Below are 18,756 nucleotides of genomic sequence, written 5' to 3'. Positions count from 1 at the left end.
GGTTACTTAGAATTTTTTTCAGACAAATTTACCAGCGTGTTTCTGGGCTATCTGATTGTACCTGAAACTTTCCCCAATAACTAATCTAGACAGGAAAAATACTTGACCTAAGCATGTGCCTAAATAGAGATTGCTATCTTAGTTGTGCCGAAAGATAAGATACTTACTTACTTAGTTTATGGATTGGCAACTTTCAGACGCTTTTCCTTGCAACCACAGCCACTTTTCAGTACGCCCCGCCCACTTCACACATTTGGACAGAGGAATACATTTGATTTTTCCACTCGAGCAACTTCTGATTGCCAGTTGATGGCCGGCCAGCTGAAAGAATAATGCATATTCAAGCTTTTCATTCCCATTTTATGGTTCTTGGCATCAACGCAACTCCCCCAAGGCCCAAGCCGATTTCTGGGCTTGTGTCTAAGCATAAATGGCCCCGGGTGGATATGTAAAAAAATAAAAGGCAGATGAAGATATTAGAACAGAGTCTGGCTTCTCTGTCAGCTGATGGCTAATGGATGTTGGCCAAAGAGGTTGGCAAGTTCAAGGCCGCCATTTGCGTGGGCGATGCGATGAATGAATGCCCCAGTGCAATCCGGATTTGATTTAATTGCTCCTAATTTGTGGGCCCAGCAATCAATGGCACTGAATAGTTCTGCTGGCCTGCGATTACTTAACTGGATTAATTGAAGTGTTCGTGGCGGAGGAGCGCTAATTTAGGGATTGCGTTTTCGGTTTTTAGGTACAAATTAAATTATTTTTTCCCTCTCCAGAGCTCCGCGCAAAAAGTTTTCCAGCTCAGTCAACGAGCCGTGGCAAGTAAAAAACACACGGAAGCGTTAAATTGGCTCAAGTGTGCACAACACAAAATACACACAAAAACTATAAAGAAATGTAAAGTCGAGGGATATGACTTTAAAGATACCTAGTATTTTCTGAACGGTTAACTGGCTTTGCTTCCTTAAAGATCATTGTGTGCCTTTATTATTTTAAAAATATATTAAAATATAATAGAGTAATATTTTGATGCCTTATCGGATCTAGTTGGCTAACGTATGCTAGAAAAGAAGAACATTTCCTTTCCCCTTTTTATTTACACTTTAAAATCAAGTATACTCGTTTTTCCTTTAAATACCGTGTAAAAAAAGAGAAAGCACACAAGGAAAACTAAAATGGAGCCAAAGTCAAGGCAACAGCAGTTCGCTTTGAGCAAATGGAGCTGCAGTTGCAGACAGAAATGGAAAAATTTCCAAACACTAACTGCACAAACATTCGCAGGGCTTCAAAAGGGGGCTTGTGAAAGGTGAGTGGGTGAAGGGGATTCCCCAGAGTAAAGGTTTTATTTTTGGCGCCAAGTCGTAAGGCTAAAACAGGTGCGGTTCCCAGACATATTAAGTGATGCTGCTGCTGCCACTCCCACTTTTTGGCCATATTTTTGCATATGCTTAACTTTATTTTTTCTTTTTCGCCTGGTTTTCATTTAGCTTGTTGTATAAAAATAATTAAATTTTGTAGCATTTTCTTTTTGCTGTTTTTTCCGGAGCCATATTTACAGGGGCCAGGTGTTATATTGCAGTTATTGCGCTATCTATGGTTTAGTTCAGCTGTTTAATTCGCCGCATAAGTACGGTGCACACGCTTACGAATTTAAATATGATTTTATCTCTTGCTTTATGACTATTGTTACATTGTTTATCATGGCTTTTTTACGTGGTGTAATATTCTTTTGTTTACAATAGGATCTCCTCTGGTATCTAAGGGGCCGATTTCAACTATTTATAGGACAGAGAGGCTTCGTAATGGAATTTCTCATTGGATTATATTATACGGTAGTGATAAGAAGTCTCATTAAAGCGCATCAAAATTAGCCATTGGTCCAATTTCATTTTGTTTATATTGGGATGGTTCCTGGTAGCTTATAGAGCTGATTAAATTTATTTATAGAACAGGAATGGAAAGTAGTTATTAGGGGTGAAAAATTGTATTGGGTCATGTTGTAATAAACTAGAAGCACTTTGAAGTATGCTTAAAACATTTTAAAGAAAAATTATCTGTGTTTTTACTTTAAAAACTTTATATTTTTTTATAAGGAAGTGCTTAAATATATGATATTTTAAATAATCCACGCAGCTTTAACAACACAAACTTAAAGTGTTCTTATTTTTCGAGCTTTTACCCCCTTTTTCCATTTATATATTGGGTTCCTTGCGCACATATTAATAAAGACCTATTCCAGCTGCTCCTTCTGCCATTCGAAGGCTATCCTTGTTTACAAGGGATTAGCTCAGTAAAAGATTACCGAAAAGCCAGAGTCACGTTGTGTGCGTTTTGTAGGTTTCCACAAATTGAATTTACCTCCTCCATTCGACCCTGCAGCAGACGTAAGTAATTGCCGTAATTGATTGTCAAAAATCAATTAGTTGGTGTGCTGGCTAGTTATGCTATATATAGTATATACATATATATAATACCTTGCAACATATTTGGATTGTAAGGGAAGCCTTTGTACAAGTGCAGTTGAGCGTTTGAACATTTCATAATTGATGATATCATAGCCATTGTGCTCATATTAAGGAGCATTTAGTCCAACAAAATAGCAAGTACAACATTTTTAGCTGAAGCTATTTTTTGACACTGCGTTGAGCTTTATTGGGTTGCACTTAATTTTGCTTTTATGGGTTATCTGTTGGCCATTTTCGAAAATTCAATTTAAGTCGCATCCTGTGGGCCGAAATGGCGAAATTCAGGCCTAACCTGGGCACTTGGCATTTAATTATAGACCCGTGTACATCACGCATGCGTCACGTCTTACCCTTGACTGAGCGCACTTAGGAAATATTAGGTATTTCTGTCTTATCTACGGCAAACACAATGACTTGGCCCACACTCCGTTTAACCTACGAAGTCATTCCACATCACTATTCAATTTTTATCACAAAAACCAGTAGCCACTCGTTTGAGTCAGAACCTTGTACATGCGTACCGCGTATTATCATGGAAATGTACCCCTTTCTGAAGTTGTAAAAAAAGATATTCGAAAAAATATGGGAACTGCGCGAGGGATATGCATTTTTATTTAGAACCTCCCCTGTGCAATAAAACCACAGACGCGACACGTCCGCGTACAAAGAAAGTAATTTACTATCTGCCAGATCTTGGGGCTAGACAAAGATACACACACTGTCCATATCAAGCTCACACCCGAATGGGGGTGTGCACTTATAAGTAGACTTATCTATCCGGATCCGACATGCCCCTGGGCAATTTAGGCGACAAAGCTTTACACAAAGCCTCTGCCCACACTCTTACAAGATTTGCGTGAATTACGATCGGCCAATCTGATGATGCTGATGCTTTGTCGCCGGACTTGGATAAGATCAAAACTCAGATCTCGGATCTCCGGAGATCTCTAACGCAGCTCGCGGCGGAAAATTAGTTCAGTGCTCGGCGGAGATTTGGACCATACACTTGTGTGTGCTCGCTTCCAAATCGAATTAAATTATCCTGAATCCGAAACTCAAGGATCTTGACAACGTGCGTGTTTAAAAGAGACTAATTAGTGTCAATTTATATCCTAAAAAGTGTTGAAACCTGAAATCAAAATATTTTGTTTTGCCTTATAGAAAGTATTTTGATTTTAATAGCTAAGGCTTCGGCTATCGTGATACTATTTCTTGGGATTCTTCGACCTTGAAAGCATTTAGGTCACTGGAGTTCTAAAGATAAAAAATATTTTGAGATAGATGTGTTTAACACAACTTTATAAATTTTTTTTAATCCTGTAATTTAGAGATCAAGTTCAAGTATAATTTATTTTATCGTATATTTGCTTTTACTTGTTTTTTGATACAATATTAAAGTTCAAGCTTATTAAGGAGTGACTAAGGGGTCTCAAGATAAGGAATCAAGTGATTATCCCTTGTAAAAGAAACCCTTTCTTATAAGGAACTACTTCCAAGTACTTAATCCAAAATCGAATTCAGTTCACAGTGCGAGTGCGTGTGTTAAGCTAAATGCAAAAGTAATCAAAGTCGAAGGCATTAAAGCGACACGGCTGGAAGTCAATAAAAATAAACTACATAAAAGCAACTTGCGGTGCCGGAAATAATGTCAACCACTGCCGATCCCGTGGCGCTGGGAGTGGGGTTGGGGGCCAGCTCCACCCCTGTGGCGGATGAGGCTGTGGTGGCCAAAACCTCCACAACGGTGGCCAATGTGATTGCCAAGACAGTGGCCGTAATTAGCAATGCGGTCTCAACTGGCGCCACTTCCTCATCCACACCCACTTCCTCAACGACCTCCACCACCACCACCACGCCCACTCCAACGCCCACTCCCATTCAATCATTACCCCCCTCCTCGGAGGATGCCGAGCAGAAACTCAGCGTGAAGGATTTGAGCCAGGCCCTGCAGCATTTCGGCATTGTTGATTACTTGGTCTTCATCGCCATGTTGGCGGTCTGCGCCGTTATCGGCTTCTATTTTGGCTTCATCGAAAAGAAGCAGAAGAAGCAGAAGTTGGCCAAGAAGGACGGCGGGGGGGCGGCGGGCGTCGAGGAGAGGCGTGGCTCGGAGGCGTTGGACTACCTGGTGGGCGGACGCCAAATGAAAGTGTTTCCGGTCGCGCTGTCACTTGTGGCCAGGTGAGTTACAGTCACAGTTTCGCCAGCCACTACATCTATATATATGCAAATGCTAAATGGGGCCTGCGTATTTTTTCCTGGCTAGCCACCAGGATGTGCACTAAAAAAAATGTATTATATTCTGAACACCAATTTTTTTTGGAGAGAAAAAATGTTTTTATTTTTATATATCTCTGAAAAATTATTGAATAAATTTAATAACTGTTTAAATAGTATAAGAACCTTACATTTATGACAAAAGTTTAATAACTGTTTCAATATTTATAAAATGTTCCAAAAGATTAAGACAAAGTTTTAAAACTAGAAGGTTCTAAAAGAATGTTTTTCGATTCCTAGGACATAATAAGAATACCAGAATATATTTTTTTAATGGGTCTTAAGAATAGAGATTTGATCTTAAACATATTATGGATTCCTTGGATTCAATGTCAGAAATACGTCTGATGTCTAGTTATGATTCTTTAAATATTTTACATATTTTTCTTGATACTGCATAATAATAATACACCTTAAGCTTTAATAGCTTTTAGTTTTTTTAATGTTTTAATCGACTCTAAAATGTTTACTAATTTCTAATATTGCAGAGTGTTAGTTGAGCTTATACCAAAAGTAGCAGAATGTTTTTTTTACAAAAGGCTTACACAAATATTTAAAGAAATAAATTGCTAACATAATTTTTCCCAGTGCAGACCTGCTTAATTACTTTTGACATGGCCAACAAGGAGGTTGAGGGTCCTAAATGGGAAAGTGGCGGGGCAGCACACTCGGGAAATTTATTGTTCAGGCCGCTTTAAGCTGGGATAATCCCCAAAAATTGAATGCTTTGCATTCACTTGAATGCGGCTAATATTTGCACAAATTATCGTAATGGGCTTAGCCCAAAACCCGGCAAATCAATCAATGTATATATTTTCCAGTCGTTCGCCTTATGCCGTCGTCCAGTTGGCCAAACGTGCGTATCCGTAATCTGGATTATCTGCCCCAGTCCAGCATTGTCTGGCGAATTGTTTGGCGAGGGCAAACAGAGTGGCGTTTTATTTAAAAGTTTGCGAGACAAGACGAGAAGGCTGGGCGGATTGCGTAAACAATATTCATTGTCAGGGTCAAGCGTTCTTAATGGATGGGTGATATTCAAATGGCTTGCGGAACTTTGCAAGTAAATATATCCTTATATCTGGCATCTGAATACAACTTAGCAGCTCGGCGTGTCCCTAAGCCAGATTGAAGTTGTTTAAACTTGCGCCTGGCCGCAAACTCAAATAATTTGGCCAAATTACTTTTTCTTTTTGGTGTTCGGCCGAGTGACCTTGGTGTCTTTTTTCGCAGATGGGTTAGAGGTGATTTTCCGTTTGACACGTTTTGGTCAAACACCTTTCGAAGGGTGCGGCCCTGGGTCCTTTGTCTTAGCCGTGTTGTCGTTGCCGCATTAATGACCCGGCCGACAGGTCCTGTTCCCCGAAATCCTGGCCGAGAAATCCTGTCGCCTGGTCATTTGCCTCGCCCGCTGACAATTGTTTCGTGAGCCTTTTATTGTTATGGCATTCTATTTGTTGTCGTTTGCTTTTTGCAACAAATTCAGCCAACGTGCTTTGAATTACAATTACATGCCATCATTTTTTGTGTTGCCTACCAAATGTCCTTTGTGCCTCTCACATTTTTTCAATTTTTTTAAACAAATTGTTTTGCTGTGTGTGTCTGCATACTTTAACGCCGCTTGTTATCAACTTTTAATGGCATTTCTCTCTCGGCCATCAACTTTCTGTGTCTGCGGTGGCAATTCATTTGTTTTGAGGCCGAAATTGAAATGATGATTGTTATGGACATTAATCATTAAAATCTTATTACGCGATGCAGGGCACAGGAAAAGTTTTCTTCGCCAAAAGCGGCTAGACATTTTTTTGGATTGTATTTGATTTAATATGGAAGAATACGTGCTGGAATTTATTATGTAAGGTAAAACAACAATATATTAAACTTTCATTTGAAAAACCTAGCTTATTCTTTATGTTAAATTTAAATTTTAGCTTTAAAACTATTTTAAAAAAATGTAATAATGCCTAAAAAAACTAGAGGTAATTTAGTCCTTGAAGGTTTATTAATCCCTTGAGCAATATCCAATCGATTACCTTAAATTTGTTTCCCAAATGCTGGCCACCTTCGTCATAACTTTGGCCACTTGAGTGGCCCCAGCTTAATTCAATTAAATATGTTTCCCAAAGTTGACTTTGTGCGAGGGCAAAAATAAGAAGATGAAGATGAAAACTTGGGCAAGTCAAAAATAGATCCTGATCAATCGGTTGGCAATTAGCGTTGCTGAACTTTAAGCTTCGGACGTAATTGGCGTGAACTAATTACTTGTATTACGCTTTCAGCTTCGTGTCTGGAATATCGCTGTTGGGAACCTCGACGGAGATCTATGTGTATGGAACCCAGTACGCCTTCATCCTGGTGACCCTGGCCATCTCGGGAGCCATCTCGTGGTACATCTTCCTGCCCGTCTTCTGCAATCTCCAGCTGACTTCCACCTATGAGGTAAGCAGAACGTTGTCCAATTCTAGAGAAAGAAGAATGTGTGTGTTTACCTATTGGACTCTGCATGTTACGCATTAATTCTATGTTTCTGAGTGTACGAATTTGGATTCTTTTGATATTCGATGGCATGTTAATGTGTAAGTAAAGCTAAGGCCAAAGCTGAGGCCAAACAACGAGCAGGGTTCTGTGGCAAAAACAAGTGCAATCAGCTGTAAGAATTCCCTGAATGCCGGTTTATTTGCATGCCATTCATACATAGATTTTGGCACACAATGGTTTTTTTCTCGTCTGCCAGCTGCAATAAGCCCGAACAATACACAATTGTACCAGTTGGCATACGGATAGTCGTAGTTTATAAGTTGCTGCCAGGCTACATGTCGTATGAGTAATATTCGATTATGTATGCGCCGCGTTGCCCCGCACACACGCACTCGCACTGGGGTGTCTGTGTGTGTGTGGGCCATCCTTATTGTGTGTTAACCGAAAGACAAAAACAATCTATTGGGAAAAAAAATATTTTGCAGTATTTCGAGTTGCGCTTTAACAAATCGGTTCGTCTGCTGAGCTCCGCCTTTTTCACGATTGCAAATGTAAGTATAGTGCAATATTTGGCTAAAGAAATACTTTAAAGTTTTCAAGATCTTAAGGGATTAATCCTAAAGCAATATAAATGCCTACTAAACTGTCTTTTTCTTAGCTGATCTGGCTGCCAATTGTCATCTATGTCCCAGCTCTGGCCTTTAACCAAGGTAAGAAAGAAATAAATCAAGATTTTAAAAAGTTTTCCAAATTACAAAATTACATTGATAGATTTTCTAAATCCACTTTATTGTCAAGAACCCTTACAAAAGCAGATTATGTGTTATATCATATTTGAAATTCTAATTAAAGTTATCACATATTAATAATATTTTTTTAAAGATATTTTTTTTGAGTTTTTTGCTTACAATTGTATCTCTATTGGTCTATTCATTGGCTTTTTCTGCTCATGTGCTGACCTTTGTGAACTCTTCCAGTCACTGGAATAAATATCCATATTGTAACGCCCATCGTGTGCCTCGTCTGCATATTCTACACAACTGCCGGGGGGCTGAAGGCCGTTGTCTGGACAGATGTGATCCAAACCGTCATTATGATAGGAGCGGTTATCTTTGTCATTATCAAGGGCACCCTCGATGTGGGCGGACTGGGCGTGGTTTTCCAAAGGAACTTCGACAGCGGACGAATCGAGTGGCCTGAGTGGGTGAAAACTATTGGAAGGTCCTAACGTATAATATATGAATTCGTTTCGAAAACAGACTCACTTTCGATCCCAAAGTTCGCATGTCAATGTTTGCCTTGATGGTGGGCTATGTTGGCCATAATACCTACCAATTCGGATGCAATCAAATGATTACCCAGCGATACATGTCCCTTCCTGGGGTTAAACAGATGGCACACACATCCTTCGTTTTCATTGTGGGACTCACTCTTTTGTTTACACTGTGCTTGTACAATGGCCTACTGCTTTTCGCAACATACTACGACTGCGATCCGTTGACCACAAAGGTGCGAACATGAATTTTTAAGATTGGAAATCAAATCAATTTTCAACTCAGCACGAAATTCCTCCTAAAAATGTTTGATTAATTGGCACAAAACAATATGAAAGATGTTTGAGTTTAGGTTTTTTTGGGTTCCAGTTGTTGAAGTTTATGACACATGTTTATGACTAAGAAATGAATAAATTACAGTTGGCGTCTGCCAAGGATCAGCTGGTTCCCCTGCTTGTGATCCAATCAATGAGCTCATTTCCCGGAGTTCCCGGACTTTTTGTGGCCGGAGTATTCAGTGCCGCCCTGAGTTCCCTGTCAACGGGTATGAACTCCCTATCCGCTGTTTTCCTGGAGGATTACATCAAGCCCTTGGCGAAGGAACCCCTTACGGAACACCAGATCGGTGTGACCCTGCGTCTTTGTACGGTGATCATTGGAGTTGTCAGTGTGGCCCTGGTTTTCGTGGTCGAGCGGATGAGCTCCCATGTTCTGCAGCTGGGAATTTCCATTGGTTCAGTGGTCCAGGGTCCGCTACTTAGTCTCTTTACCATGGGTCTGCTGTGCCCAAGTATCAACTCCAAAGTTAGTTGCCGTTCATCTAGAAAAATAACTTTTGAAAACCCATTCTAAATTTTTGTCAAAGTTTCTAATTATCCAAACAAATTCGAGAACTATAAAATCAAAACAATAACTTAGGGTGGCCCTTTTTGGAAGTTTTTTTTAGTGCTAAAAATTCATTGGGAAGAGCCTTTAAAAATTATTATTTCGTTTAAGAGTGCTATTACGGGATCCCTTGTTGCCTTCTTGTTTATGGGTTGGCTTAGTATTACGGCCCAAATCGCCATTAATTCTGGCGAAATTCATTCCCCGGAAAAGCCAGTCAGCATTGAAGGCTGTGATTATGAGTTCGACCGTTCCCTGGTGACCCCCGCAAATGTCACCCTTCTTGGAGCAGAAACTCCGTAAGTTTTCAAGAGTCCCTAAAACTATCCGTGCCCTCTTCATCACTCAAACCTAATCCTACAGGTCCCTCAGTTTCGCTGAGCAGCTTTACCACATTTCCTTCCTGTTCTACACAGTTATGGGGGGCACAGTGGGTGTGATAGCAGGACATCTGGCCGGTTTTATATTTGGCCGAAATAAAGCCGGAGACATAGAAGATGACTTGCTCTCGCCCTGCATACGAAGATTCCAGAATTCCAGATATACCAGCGTTAACCTGCACGATAACTATATTGGAAGTTCCAACGAGAAATCATAAGCCAATTAAACAAATTGAATTGGGTTTCCCTTCTTTCCTTCCTTCCTTCTTCCCTTTCATATTATTTCGATCCCCTTTCTTAAACCTAAAATTGTTTATGTATAGAAAAAAGTTGAATTTAATTTTTGAATTTATATCTACCTGCTAACTTTTACCCTTACCCAGCCTTAAACTTAATTTTTTTAATTAAGCATGATTTTTTTTGTTTTTGTGTACCGCTTAATAAAAAAAGTCTTTTAACATACATTATCTAATTTTAGAACCTTCAAACAATTTCAGACATAACATTTAAGAACTTCCGAATGCATACTAATTTTGTTTTAATCATATTCTTCACGGGTTCTTGACAATTCATACATGTTTTCATAGCTAATTTGAATTTCTTTATATGTATTCATTTTTGAGAGATGAGATCAACTTCAGAGTTACTTAAAACTCCTTTAAGGAGATATCCATAAGTTTTCGAAGTCCTTTCAAATCCAGCGCCACGTGTTGACTTTTGTGCACTTTTCCAGTTACTGGAATAAATGTCCATGTCATCACGCCCATCGTGTGCCTCGTCTGCATATTCTACACAACTGCCGGGGGCCTGAAGGCCGTTGTCTGGACAGATGTGATCCAAACCGTCATTATGGTGGGAGCGATAATCTTCGTCATCGTCAAGGGAACCTACGATTTGGGCGGCCTGGGCGTGGTTATTCAGCGGAATTTCGAGAGCGGACGACTGGAGTGGCCTGAGTGGGTGAAGCAAAATGTTTACTAGGCCGGGTACCACACACATGGCGGGGATGTTATCCCGCCAGGATGTGGGGTACAAGGGCTCCCTTGCCTGCTCATAATCTGAGACATTTTCGAAACAGATGGACGCTTGATCCCAAGGTGCGAATGTCCATGATGGCAATGTTGGTGGGGCACGTGGCCCACAACACCTATAATCTCGGCTGCAATCAGATGATCACCCAGCGGTACTTGTCTCTACCCGGAATCAAGGAGATGGCCCACTGCTCGTTCCTCTTCATCTTCGGATTAGTTGCCTTGATGGCCATCTGCCTTTACAATGGACTCCTGCTGTCCGCCACATACTACGACTGTGATCCCTTGACCACAAAGGTAGGTGATTGTTAACTTCTTAAGTTAACTGAAGGGCTTATAAAAGGGGTGCATCCTATCCATAAATTTTTATAAAATCTCCACTGACTCAGAAATTACTTGCAGCTGGCGGCGGCCAAGGATCAGCTGGTTCCCCTGCTCGTGGTCCAGTCCATGAGCTCATTTCCCGGAATTCCCGGCATGTTTGTGGCCGGAGTGTTTAGTGCCGCCCTCAGTTCCCTGTCTACGGGTATGAACTCCCTGGCTGCGGTTTTCCTGGAGGATTATATCAAACCCTTGACGAGGAAACCTCTAACGGAACACCAGACTGCCGTCACCATGCGTGTCTGTACAGTGATCATTGGAGTCGTGAGTGTGGCTCTGGTCTTCGTGGTCGAACAAATGGGCTCCCATGTGATGCAGCTTTCCATGACCGTGGGATCGATTGTCCAGGGTCCGCTTTTGGGTATTTTCGTAATGGGCCTGCTGTGCCCAAGCATTAACTCAAAGGTTAGTCTTTCTTGTATCTATAAAAAACCTTTTTCTGTTGTTTATTCAAATGTTTTCGTTTAGAGCGCCATAGTGGGATCTCTATGCTCATTTTTCTTCATGGGCTGGCTGTGCCTATCGGCCCAATTGGCCATCAATTCTGGAGAAATTACGTTCGAAGCCAAACCAGTTAGTGTAGAAGGCTGTGACTATGAGTTCGATCGTGACATATTGAGCCCTGCCAATACCACCATTCCCATAACAGAATCTGCGTAAGTTTATCCAGATATTATGAACTGCAATCACCTCTTAAGGTTGCCTCCACAGATCGCTCAGCTTTGCCCAGCAGCTGTACAACATCTCTTTTATGTTATATAGCAGTATGGGTGCCGCAGTGGGCGTGACCGCCGCCCATCTGGCTGGCTTTATCTTTGGCCGTAATAAGGCCGACGATGTTGATCTTGAGCTTATATCGCCAGCTATTCGCGTGTTCTACAAGTCTAGCTATACGAGTGTAAAACTGGACGACAACACTTTGAAAAGTTTCAATGAGAAGTCTTAGAAAGTAATTTCCTGCCATGTACTTGTCAATAAAACATACTCTTAAGCAGCACTTCAAGTTTATTTTAGTTAAGTTAGGGTTGCTTGACCAGGCATGTTAATAACTAATCCCCAGCATCTTCTCATTCAGCTCTGCATGAATCAAAATTTTGGTCTAAGTATTTTTTATAATGAAATATGTTATGTCTAACCAAATGAAATCCCTTAAACCTTTAGTACTTTCAATTGCGCTATGGCGCTGGCATACGCAATTTGGGATCGGTGCTCTTCATTGTGGGTACGGTGAGTATATATAGTCTAATTCATTTTCTTTATATATTATCATTTCCTTTCTCAGATGCTCTGGCTTCCTGTGGCGTTATATGTACCGGCCATCACCTACAATCAGGGTAAGTTTGATTTTAGATTATGCCTAACCATTTCAATTAACTGTCTGCCAATAAATGCACTCGGAAAACTTAGCCCTATAGTTACTATATTATTTTATTGACTAAGAATATATTCTTTTATCATTTTTGACTTTATTTTTATTGGAGTTAAAAAATTAGCTTTAGATAGACATCAAATTTCCCAGTTATTGGACTTAAAACCAAATTAGACCAGGTTTTTTTGTGTGCATCCCTGCAAATATTCCTTCTTATTGTTATATTACCATCTTTCAGTGACTGGAACTGGCATCCATGTAATTACGCCCATTGTGTGCACTATCTGCACTTTCTACACATGTGTGGTGAGGTGTTAATTAAATCTATCTACAAACTGGTCGACCATCTTGAAGATTTCATTTATTTCAGGGCGGGCTGAAGGCCGTCATCTGGACAGACGTCATTCAGAGCTTTGTGATGTTTGGCTCCATTTTGGCAGTTTGCATTAAGGGCACCTTCGATGTGGGCGGACTGGGCGTGGTCCTGCAGCGAAATGAAGACGGCGGACGTCTCAATTCACCGGAGTAAGTCTGCGTGATGATTAAATTTCCCATTGATTGTGAAGCTACTCTAAAAACCATCAGGTGGACTTGGGATCCCACAGTGCGGCTGTCCATGTTGTCTGTTATTTTAGGGGGCACTCTGCACAAGATTCAGTCCTCGGATGTCAACCAGGTGTCCATCCAGCGATTGCTCTCCCTGCCAAGTTACCAGCATGCTAAGAGATGTATGCTGATTTTCACACTGCTCCTGGTATTCCTCCTCAGCTGCTGCAGCTACTTGGGATTGGTATCCTATGCAGTATACCACGATTGTGATCCAATAAGTACTAAGGTAAGCAAGCTATCCAGAAAAGTACTAATATATATACATATTGAATATATTCCACTTAGAATTCTTTAAGAATACATCACTTATAAATAGATACCATATTTTATCTAGTATTGATCTAGAATTTAATTTATATTTATTTCAGTTAGCTGCTGCCGTAGACCAACTGCCTTCGCTGCTAATGATGCGAACTCTGGGCTCTCTACCTGGATTACCAGGACTATTTGTGTCTGGGGTTTTCAGTGCCGTCCTGAGCTCCCTTTCCACGGGTCTCAACTCCCTGGCCTGTGTGATTACTCAGGATATCTTAAGACCCTTGCTGAAAAAACCGATGACCGAACGCCAGACGGCCTTTTGGTTGCGGGCAATTGTGGTTGTTTGCGGATTCTCGTGCTTGGGGATGGTGAACATTGTGGAGAAGTTGGGACAAGTGGTTCCATTGGCCACCAGCACAGCCGCAGTTTCGATGGGTCCTCTTTTGGGGATTTACTGCATGGGCGTGGGCCTGCCATGGGTTAAGGGAAAGGTGGGTTGATATCATTTAATTTTAATTAAAATTAATAATTTATAATAATGTCAAATCTTAGAGCGTTCTTCTAGGAAGCTTGGTGTCCTTTTTGGTGCTATCCTGGATATGTGTCAAGGCGCAGTTGGCCCAAATGAATGGAGAAATTCGCTATCCCAAACTACCCGTTTCAGTGGATGGTTGTGACTATGCTTTTGATAACCAAACAGTTCATGAGACCATCCACGGGTACAGGTAAGTATGGGAAGCTTAGATCAGCCCACTAATAATATATTTTTATATTATTTTTTAGACCCTCGGAAAGGAACCTCTACCATTTGTCCTTCCTTTGGTACACTGCTTTGGGTGGTGTTATTTGTACAATAGTCTCCTTGTTAGCTGGCTTGATTTTCGGCTGGGAAGATCTCAATAAAATGGACCCCGCCTTGATTACGCCCTGTATGAGACGCTTTCTGCCCAAAAAGAACTATCAAGCGGTTAATATGCAGGATCTTTTCAAGCTCGAAACTGAGAATTAAACTTTGTCAATAAAATATGCTCTTTTTGTTCTGCCTAAATGCTTTTTATTTGCTTTTTTGTGTGTATCCAGCATGTTTCATTACCCAATGCATCTTGTACATAACCATGCATCCTATAAAATATTTGTTCTTGTTTCTGTTTGATTTCGTTTTTCTTAGTACTTTGAAAGACGATTCGATCGAAGGGTTCGCATCTTTGGATCCTGCCTTTTTGTGGTGATGAACGTAAGTTGAGTATGGATATAATAAGAGTTAATAACTAAAGATATAATTTGTTATAGATTTTATGGCAACCCATCTGTATCTATGTTCCAGCCTTAACTCTAAACCAAGGTAACAGCACTTTCAAGCCTTTAATATTTTATCTATAATATTCATGATTCCTTTTTTTCAGTTTCTGGAATAAGTGTTCACAAGATTGTACCCTTAACAAGTTTTGTTTGTATTTTGTACACCAGTGTTGTACGTATTCGGGATAAAGATATAATGTATATGCAGCTAATATCTGGCTTATATTGTTTTTCAGGGTGGTATCAAGGGTGTTGTTTGGACGGATGTCATTCAGGGCATCGTTATGGTTGGATCCATGCTTATAGTCATCATTAAAGGCACTATGGATTTGGGTGGCCTGAGCGTTGTGTTGGAGCACAATCGTCAGTACGATCGTCTGGTTGGTCCTGAGTTAGTATATATTTTATAAAATATTTAATATATGTAATAATACGAGTACAATAATTCTTTTCAGTATGACCTTTGATCCCACTGCGAGAATGGGTGTGTTTGCCTTGTTTATCGGTGGCGCCTTGTTCAAATTGCAGGCAAATGGCATTAATCAGGCCATAGTTCAGCGTTATCTTACTTTGCCCAATAATAGGGATGTTAAAAAGGCACTAATCCTATCCCTAATTGGTTTTATGCTCGTCATGTTGATGTGCGTTTATATTGGAATGCTGGCATTTGCAGAGTTTTACCATTGTGATCCCATCACTACGGGGGTAAGTTCTTAAATCTGGAAACAGGAAGTTCAATTTATTATAATTTATTCAAATTGCAGCTTGCTCGTGCGAAGGATCAAGTTATTCCACTCTATGTGGTCAAGAACGTGGGTCATATTCCCGGCCTGGTTGGTCTATTTGTGTCTGGAGTTTTCAGTGCCGCCCTGAGTTCCCTTTCGACAGCCCTAAATGCCCTTTCCGGTGTGATTCTCACGGACTTTGTGGAACCCTATAGGAAAAAGCCCTTGACTGAAAGACAAACCGCTTATTTGTTAAGGGGAGTGGTAATTTCCTTTGGACTGGTCTCGATGGCCAGTGTTCCGATTGTCCAGAGATTGGGGCTAGTCATGCAGCTATCTTCCACAGTGGCGGCCATTACTTGTGGCCCACTCCTGGGAGCCTTCAGTGTGGGCATGCTACTGCCCTTTGTTAAGACAGAGGTTTGATTTACAGAGGTTTATTATAGGGAAATTTTCTTAAATATTATTTATTTATATTTTTAGAGTCTTCTCACTGGCATCTCTTGTGCCTCTACTTTCACAGCCTATATTGTGGTTCGAGCTCAGATTGCCATTTTCACAGGAGCACTGACTTTCCCAGCGAAACCCATTTCTGTAGAGGATTGTGACTATACCTTTGATCTCCCCGAGAGTTGGAATGCCACCACCACGGCGTATGTGATTGTTCTAAGAACTAAAACTCTATTGAACATATTTTTAACCAGATAATTTTCTTATTTTAAAAATAGAACTCCAATCGAATCCACTAGTCACGGCCTTCATGAGATCTCATTTTTGTGGTACACCGCTGTGGGTTCCGTGGGCACTGTACTTGGATCTCTGCTGGCCACTCTCTACTTTGGTCGCCAGGATCCCCGTTTGGTGGATCCCGAACTCATCAGTCCAGTACTGAGAAAATTCTGGTATGGAAAGTACAAAAGTGTGGCCAGTGATAGTGATGAAAAATCCGATTTTAACCTCCACGAATCGGAAACGCAGACCAAATTGGAGCAGTCCGAAACGTCATAGGGATAGTTATTATATCTTACTTTAATCCCGTAAATATATTAACAGTGTATTCAAAAACCCAAAAACACTGTAGTTTATTTTTAGTTATATAAAATCTTGTTTTACCTAAAATTAACCGAATGCTTAAGCTTGATTTCTTTAGCTAGCTTATATAATCATCCTTCCAAATGGGTCTGTCCTATGTGATCAGAAATCCTTGATGAATCCTTACTTATACACACTCACTCTTTCAGTATTTTGAGAGACGTTTTAGCCGGCGAATGCGTTTGTTTGGAGCTAGCCTATTTGTTTTAAAGGCGGTGAGTTCAAGATTATTACTTAAAAGACCTTTCCTTATGGGTATTTTTATTCTTTCAGATAATATGGCTTCCCATTGCCGTCTATGTCCCAGCTTTAACCTTCAATCAAGTGTCTGGAATTGGAATCCACACCATCACACCCATTGTGGTAATCATTTGCACATTCTACACCTGCGTGGGCGGAATTAAGGGCGTGGTCTACACGGATGTCGTTCAGAGCGTTATTATGTATGGATCCCTGGTAGTGATTATGATTAAGGGAACCTTGGACCTGGGCGGTCTTGGAAATGTTTGGCGGATCAATCAAGAGGGAGGACGCCTCAATACCCCAGAGTAAGTGGAAGATTTGAAATACTATTAACATATAGGTACTAATATGTTTTCTTCTATCCCAGATGGACTATGGATCCTACAGTTCGTCTGAGTGTTTTCTCTGTGTTTGTCGGTGGAACCTTCTTTAAGCTGCAGAGCACATCGATCAATCAGGCCACGGTTCAGAGATTCATGTCATTGCCTTCCTTGAAGGCCATCAAACAGACTCTGTTTACCTTCTCCATTGGACTGATTCTGCTTTATATGGGATGCATCTATGTGGGATTGGTGTGTTATGCCACCTATTACGATTGCGATCCCATGTCCACTGGAGTAAGTATTGTAGTATACAATGATAAAATATAAACTAATGAATAATACTTAATTGAGATCTCTTATAATAGTTCAGGCCAGTGTGTTGGCAGAACGGCGCCAGAGAAAATTTGTAACCCATGGGTTCATGGGTTGCTTGCGGTGCCTCTGCTGTCGACCACTGGTTTAGGCGCATTTTTAAAGCCTGATTTATGATTTCTTGTTTATATTTTTTAGCTTGCTGGACGTCGGGATCAATTAGTTCCCCTGCTAGTGATGCGTGTTTTGGGCGTTGTTCCTGGTCTGCCAGGACTTTTTGTGTCGGCTGTTTTCAGTGCCGCCCTGAGCTCTTTATCCACGCTCCTGAATTCCCTGGCCGCCGTAATCCTGGAGGATTTTGTTAAGCCGCGAATGGGAAAATCGATGAAGGAGAGCCACGTGGCTCTGACCATGCGAGTGGTGGTGGTGACCTTCGGCATTAGCTCCATTTTCATGGTCTATGTGGTGGAGAAACTGGGAATGGTGCTGCAGCTGTCGGCAACTCTCCAGTCGAGTCTATATGGACCAATGTTGGGCATTTTCACGGTGGGAATGCTCATGCCTTGGGTTGGCGAAAAGGTTGGTTTGTTATTCAAAATTATCTTATATATTTTTCTAAATAATCTTTAATTGCAGTGCGTTTTTGTGGGCAGCATTTGTTCCTTTGCAACCATGGCCTGGATAGCGGTTAATGCTCAAATTGCCAATATTACCGGTTCCTTCCGACACACCAAGTTGCCCGTTTCGGTGGAGAACTGTGAATACGACTTTGATATGAGTCGCTACCTAAACTCCACCTCGGAATAGTAAGTTTTCTTTGGTGCCGATATGATACTTTATATTTATTAACTATACTTCTTTTTAGCGAGCCTCACCAAGGATCCTCTATATATCACATGTCCTTCCTGTTGTACGCTATGTTGGGAGCCTTGCTTACCATTACTCTTTCCAACTTAGCCACCTTTGTTTTTGGACGTCAGGATGTGAAGGATGTGGATGAGAATCTACTGTCTCCATTTGTTCTCCGCTATTTGCGAAAGAACAATTACTATGAAACCGTGGAGCTAAAGAAAGTAGATGTCTTAAAGCTTAACGAAAGTTCTGATTAATGGAAATTACATCAGATGTTTGCTGTTACCATTTATAAAGAAGCTTTTCCTATGCTCAACCATTTAGTTCCTATTGATCTGTGTGAATACAATCATACATCAACTTATTTTTTGTTATGCATAATTTTAATAATTCAACTGGTATAATTCATCGGTTAATGTAATCTAATGAGGCTTGTATATGGCTTTGTTTTTTCTCTTAATAAATAAAAGTTGTATCTTGTATATTATTTAAAAAAGCATTTTAATGTT

General features: G+C 40.7%; 1 protein-coding gene across 7 annotated transcripts; it reads left to right on the top strand.

Moving 5' to 3' along the window:
- Positions 1 to 3,374: 3,374 nt before the first annotated feature.
- kumpel (kin of rumpel) lies at positions 3,375 to 18,746 on the top strand. 7 transcript variants are annotated; one of them, XM_065865723.2, is made up of 11 exons: positions 3,375 to 3,534; positions 3,984 to 4,643; positions 7,016 to 7,175; positions 14,570 to 14,635; positions 14,692 to 14,743; positions 14,805 to 14,872; positions 14,937 to 15,091; positions 15,156 to 15,405; positions 15,465 to 15,845; positions 15,909 to 16,078; positions 16,154 to 16,498. In XM_065865723.2, exons 2-11 carry the CDS (start codon positions 4,108 to 4,110, stop codon positions 16,431 to 16,433), a joined length of 2,118 nt encoding a protein of 705 aa, XP_065721795.2. In that variant the 5' UTR covers positions 3,375 to 3,534; positions 3,984 to 4,107; the 3' UTR covers positions 16,434 to 16,498. The 7 variants fall into 7 exon arrangements, with proteins under 7 accessions (XP_065721795.2, XP_036675383.3, XP_036675381.3 ...); XM_036819488.3 differs by lacking the exons at positions 14,570 to 14,635; positions 14,692 to 14,743; positions 14,805 to 14,872; ... (3 more) ...; positions 15,909 to 16,078; positions 16,154 to 16,498 and adding exons at positions 12,327 to 12,392; positions 12,448 to 12,499; positions 12,773 to 12,840; ... (3 more) ...; positions 13,954 to 14,126; positions 14,185 to 14,449; XM_070996082.1 differs by lacking the exon at positions 3,375 to 3,534 and adding an exon at positions 3,610 to 3,626.
- Positions 18,747 to 18,756: the final 10 nt, after the last annotated feature.

This window comes from Drosophila suzukii, chromosome 3, assembly GCF_043229965.1.
Source record: "Drosophila suzukii chromosome 3, CBGP_Dsuzu_IsoJpt1.0, whole genome shotgun sequence".
Classification (NCBI taxonomy): Eukaryota; Metazoa; Arthropoda; class Insecta; order Diptera; family Drosophilidae; genus Drosophila; species Drosophila suzukii.
This window is presented reverse-complemented; position numbering and strand designations above follow the sequence as displayed.